Here is a 4967-nt window from a genome sequence, read left to right as displayed (position 1 = left end):
GCGCCAGCAGCAGCCGGACGCCCAGCGCCTCGGACGTGGGCGACGAGGGCAGCACGGAGGCGCGGTCGCGGGACGCGGGGCAGGGCCCCCCGGGGCTCGAGCACTCCGAGTCGCTCAGCGACTCGCTCTACGACAGCCTCTCGTCCTGCGGCAGCCAGGGCTGAGGCCGCCGCGGCCCCCCCCTGCCCGGCCCGGCCCGGCTCGCACGTCTTCCACCCCGGACCCTTCCCCCTGCTCCCGCTTCCTCCCCGGCGCCGGGGTGCTGCCGGTTTTGGGGAGGGGGACGCGGGCGCGGGGCCCCCCGCCCCATCTCCCCTCCTTCCGCGTCGCGCGCCCGGCCCCCGCCCGGCTCTCTCTGATGGTGCTATCGCAGTGTACAGCCCCCCCGGCCGCCGGGGCTGGGGCTCGGGGTTTTTAACTCAATAAAGCCGCCCTCCCCTGGTTTATTTATATAAGTTATTGTGAACCCGCTGTCCGTCTGTCTGCATCTGCCCGCGAGCTGTCAATAAAGAGGGGAAGCGCTAACCTGGACTGATGTGCAGCGTCCGGCCGCCCCCGAGCCAGGCCGAGCCCAGGGTCCCATCCCGGCCCTGGCGGGTCCCATSCTGGCCCTGCCGGGGTGCGTGCCGTGCTCCGCGGTCCCCGTGGCAGCCCCCGAGGCCGAACCCGGCGCCGGGCAGGGCCCGGCCCTGCAGCGCATCCTCCCCTCTGCCGGCCCTGCCGGCTTCCCCRGCAGCCGGTCCAGGCATACAGGGCACAGAGGGCACAGGGAGGTTAAAGTCTGAGCATTTTATTGAATTATCTTGGTGTACAAAGTAAGACTATGGAGATTTTTATAGAGCTCTGAATCAAAACACCTTTGTCTTCACAGTCTGAGTTTCTATACCGCAGCCAGGGCTGTACACGGGTGGAAGAGGAAGGTAATTACAGTCATTACTGGGTCAGACCTGCTAGACGGCTCTCACAGCAGATGATTTCTTTTCCATTGTATTTCTTGGCACTGGTGCTAAAGGAGAGGCTCCTCCGTCCCAAGCAGGCAGAGGTGGAGTTTGGCTTCAGGCGAGAGGCGCAGGGGCATGGCCGGCCCGGGCAGCCCGGGGTCCCGGTGGACCGTGCCAGGTGCCCCAGCCCCGCAGGGCAGCTGGGGGGGGGTCTCAGTGCCCCCCGGCTGGCGCAGGGAGGCCGGAGGGCTGCCTTGCCCTGTGGAGCACTGTGCCTGCCCTCGCCGCGCTGGCGCGGAGAGCGGACGAGGCGCCTGCTCCCCGCAGCACAGCCCAGAAGATAAGGCTCCCGCTCCTGGCAGGGGTTGGGGGCGGCAGGTGCCAAAGCCCCGGGCCAGGACTGGTCTTGGTGGGCACGCGTGTCCCCCGGGGCTGGGGAAGGGGGAAAAAACCTCTAACGAAAGATCCAAGTCTACAGTAACCCTGACAGATTAGGCCTCTGGCGCCAGCACAAGGCACCGCTGGCCACCATCCCRGGCCAGGGGGGAGCCAAACTCCAGCAGGATCTGCAAATCAGCTGGTTTCTAATCAAAAAAAAAAAGCTAAACAAGAGAAAACCCCATAAGGTGCGAAAGCTTCTCAGCTGCTTTTCATCAGCAGCAAGCGCAACCCCTTTAATGAATTAGAGAAGGGACGGGACTGGGACAGGGACAGGAGAGGGACAGGGACCGGATGGGGACAGCTCCGCCTTGACCCAGAGCGGCTTCACTTCTTCTCCTTCTTCTTGTTCTGCAAGAGGAGACGGGGCTGGTCACGGCCAGGGCCAGGTGGGTCCTCGGCCCCCGTCCACCTCGCATCATCCCCCAAGGAGGGGACGTCCCCCGCGTGAGCCCTAYGCCCTCAGCCGTGCCCAGGGACCAGGTCTCACCTCGGTCATGCCCAGGATCATCAGGAGCTCCCGGAAGATGTTGACAAAGTCAAGGAAGAGATCCACGCAGTGCCTGCAGGGGACAGAGGGAGTGGACACGGTCAGGGGGTCCCAGCCTCGCCCCCACGCCCTTCCCGGCCCTGACACTCACCAGATATAATCCTTGTCCCCGCTTTCCGCCTTCTCAATGATGAGCTGCGTGTCGAAGAGGACGAAGCCACACATGATCATCAGCCCCAGGTACAGGTTGGCCTGGTGGCAGGGAGAGAGGTTGTTAGGATGGGGGTGGGACTCTGCGCCGGGGGACCGCACAAGGAGCCGTCCATCCTCCGTGGGGTCCTGCGAGATGGCCCCAGCTCGGCCTGGGGAAGGACCAGGGATGTGGGACTCACCGTGAAGAGCCAAGTAGATCCCACAAACGCATTAACCACAGAAGAGAGGAGCATCAGGCTGAGGCCGGAGAGCAGGAACCCTGCCGAGAGAGGGTGATGAGTAAGGGCTGGCCCCAGCCCTGCGTGGGGTCCCCCAGCCCTGCGCRGGGTCCCCCGGCTCACCTCCCAGGTAGAGGAAGCTGCGGCGTCGGGCGTACAGGGCGCTCAGTGAGAAGCAGGTGAAGATGGTGGCAGTGCCCAGGAAGGCGGTGGGGATGATGCTAGGAGAGAGGAGAGGAGCGTGAGCRGGGCCCGTGCGGCGGTGGAGGGGCAGGCTGGGGGCGCGCCCATGCTCCTACCTGGAGTTGATGGAGATGCACATTTCCAGGAGGGGCCCCAGGTTGATGCCTGGAAGGACAGAGCAGGAGGTCACTGCCCGCAGGGTCGCCTCGGCCCCTGGCAGGGCAGCATCCGCCTGGTTTCCATCGCATGGAGGGACACCAGAGCAATTCCAGGGACGGCCAACACCGTGGCCGGTCTCTCATCCTCCCCTCGCCAGGGCTCGAAGCCCGGTATGACCCTGCTGAGTTCCCAGCCCAGCTGGCCCCCACGTACCTGTCAGGAAGGCAAAGCCGGCCAGCATCCCCAGCCTCTTCTGCTCTGTCTCCTTGCTGTGGGGGGTGGCCGTGAGCCAGATCATCAGCCCCAGGGCGCCCAGGCCAGTCAGCAGGCTGAACTGCAGGGCGAGAGGCAGGCGGGGGCCTCAGTGAGGGCACGCAGGCATGCTGTCCCCGCCTCGTGAGTCCCGGGCAACCCRCAGCACCCCAGGCAAGATGCGCAGCAACCGTGCTGCCCCCACCCCAACACCCCTCACCTGGAAGAGGTGGGTCACCATGTTGACATAGGCGCCTGCGGCCGCCACAAACATGCAGAGGGCGAAGCTGCCATAGACCTTCTTCAGGTGTTCCTGGGTGGAGGCAGAGCTGCGGGCGAGGGAGAGTCAGTGAGGCCCATCAGGACAGGGGGCAGCAGCCGTGCCAGACCCCTGGGCGCCGTGTTCACCATGCCACCCTCTGAGCTCAGCCTGGCCAAGGCGCTACTCACATGTGGGAGAACTTGAAGAGAGCATCGAAGTTGATGTTTCGGTCAAACACGTTCATGGTGCTGGTCTGGGACCGGACTCACCGGTGGCTTTGCAGAGATGCAGGCTGGGATAGACGAGGTGAGTCAGGGAGATGGCAGAGTCAGCTCCAAACCCTCCCTTCCTCTAGTCCCCTGCAGCGCTCCCCACTGCCACTGGGAGCTCACCGGGAGCCGAGGACCTGCCTGTCCTGGCGTCGGTGCCTCCGGCCCTGGCAGRGCACCTTCGTGCCCACGGCTCCCTGCACAGAGCACGCGGCAGGAGCTGCGAACTGCTCTCGAGCCGCCGCGGTCTCTGCCTGGCCAGGCGTGCGGAGCCCTCCTAGTCTAGCTGGCGCAATTATTGCAGGCTGTTGCGAGGCCAGGGCCGCCCCTAGAAAGGCTCAGGCCCCGCGGGAGCGCTCCCGGCAGCTGGAAAGCGTCTTTGCACCAGGCTACTATTAACGCCTGTAATGACGTCCCCAGACGGGGCTCCAGCAGCAGCGAGGCTCCCTCGGGGGCCTCCTTCTCCTCTCTCCTTTCGGGTCTGCGCCCAGGCAGCCCCTGCGCCAGCCCCGGCCCGGCCGGCTGCTGTTTACCCTGGCACCTGCGAAAGAGGAACCAGCTCAGCAAGCGGCACGAGTAACCCATCCGGGGGGGGGGGCTGCAGGCTGGGGCGGACGCAGCTGGGCCCAGGGGGCTCCGCGAGGGGATGGGGCCGCGCCCCCCCCCCGGCCGCTGCTCCGCGTGGGGCTCACCTGGCTCTGCCCCAGGGGCGTCGAGCTCCGGGGCAGCGGGCCGGGACGGAGCCGGCGCGGGGCCAGCGCAGCGCCTTCCTCCCCCCGCGACCTTTCCCCACGGCGCCGCCCGCTTCCGCCGCCGGGGCACGCGGAGCCGTGACGCGGCCCGTGACGTCACGGCCCTGCCTGTGATGTCACCGCGGGCGGAAGCTGCTGACACGGCTCCCCCACGGGGAACAGTGGGGTTTCCCTACAGCCCCGCACCACTGCGGCCCCCTCCCCCCCAACCGCCCTTAGCAGACCCCGGGGGCAGGGGCCGAGACCCCGGACGCCTGGGCCCCTTCCCCCACTCTGGCAGCGAGGCCTGGTGGGCGGAGCACGGAGCCTCCCCCCACCCCCGACGGCGAGGGCCGCGTTCTCCCGGGACAGCGCAGCCGAGTCGGTGGCAGGGGGCGACGCTGGGGGTCCCGGCGCGCCCCTCCCTCCCCCACCGGGCCTCCCCCACCGGGCCCGGACGCCTGGGCCCCCGCGGCCTCACCTGCGCCGCGCTCCGCCGCAGGCCTCGACAGCTGCCGACTCTGCCACGCCCCCCTCCCACGCTCCCATTGGTTCCCCCGGCGGCTTGGTCCCGCCTCCCGCCTCGCCCTATTGGGCCGCCGCCGCCCACTCGGCGGCGGGGCGAGAGCTAACGCCGCCGCCGCCCATTGGCGGGCGGCCGCGCCCGAGCGCCGCTATTGGCCAGCAGCAGCGCGGGGGAGGAGGGGGAGGAGGGGGAGAGGCCGCTCTCGCCCTTCCCCCACCCCACTGCCGGCAAGCGCGGCTCCCATTGGCCGCCGTCGCCCGGGGCCCGGGCCAATCAGCGCCGCCC

At 68.2% G+C, this 4967-nt stretch overlaps 2 protein-coding genes across 3 annotated transcripts in view; one reads left to right on the top strand and one right to left on the bottom strand.

Moving 5' to 3' along the window:
- The window catches only part of NCKAP5L (NCK associated protein 5 like), a 2835-nt gene extending 2671 nt beyond the window's left edge, over positions 1 to 164 (top strand). The window contains exon 4 of the mRNA XM_085323859.1: positions 8 to 164. Coding sequence (XP_085179985.1) covers positions 8 to 164 — 157 coding nt within the window. The remainder of the gene's footprint in view (positions 1 to 7) is intronic.
- Positions 165 to 774: 610 nt separating this feature from the next.
- Positions 775 to 4715, bottom strand: TMBIM6 (transmembrane BAX inhibitor motif containing 6). 2 transcript variants are annotated; one of them, XM_085323858.1, is made up of 11 exons: positions 4638 to 4687; positions 3549 to 3966; positions 3345 to 3448; positions 3115 to 3223; positions 2856 to 2976; positions 2600 to 2648; positions 2424 to 2521; positions 2262 to 2341; positions 2021 to 2121; positions 1870 to 1942; positions 775 to 1730 (listed from the first exon to the last, which is right to left on the bottom strand). In XM_085323858.1, exons 3-11 carry the CDS (start codon positions 3398 to 3400, stop codon positions 1707 to 1709), a joined length of 711 nt encoding a protein of 236 aa, XP_085179984.1. In that variant the 5' UTR covers positions 3401 to 3448; positions 3549 to 3966; positions 4638 to 4687; the 3' UTR covers positions 775 to 1706. The 2 variants fall into 2 exon arrangements, with proteins under 2 accessions (XP_085179984.1, XP_085179983.1); XM_085323857.1 differs by lacking the exon at positions 3549 to 3966 and having other exon boundaries at positions 4638 to 4715.
- Between the last annotated feature and the right edge of the window lie 252 nt (positions 4716 to 4967).

This window comes from Rhea americana, unplaced genomic scaffold (genome assembly GCF_003343005.1).
Source record: "Rhea americana isolate MKP2758 unplaced genomic scaffold, rheAme1 scaffold_885, whole genome shotgun sequence".
NCBI classification, from domain to species: domain Eukaryota; kingdom Metazoa; phylum Chordata; class Aves; order Rheiformes; family Rheidae; genus Rhea; species Rhea americana.
Note: the sequence above shows the minus strand (reverse complement) of the source record. Positions and strands in the feature narration are given on the sequence as shown.

Bases quoted from the DNA above. Each gene is read 5' to 3' on its own strand.
- TMBIM6 (XM_085323857.1), bottom strand. From the start codon at position 3,400: ATGAACGTGTTTGACCGAAACATCAACTTCGATGCTCTCTTCAAGTTC. The intron at 2,649-2,855 runs GTACGTGGGGGC...CTGTCCTTCCAG, and splicing joins CGGCTTTGCCTTCCTGACAG to GCATCAACCTGGGGCCCCTC. The intron at 1,943-2,020 runs GTGAGTGTCAGG...TGTCCCCTGCAG, and splicing joins GGGGACAAGGATTATATCTG to GCACTGCGTGGATCTCTTCC.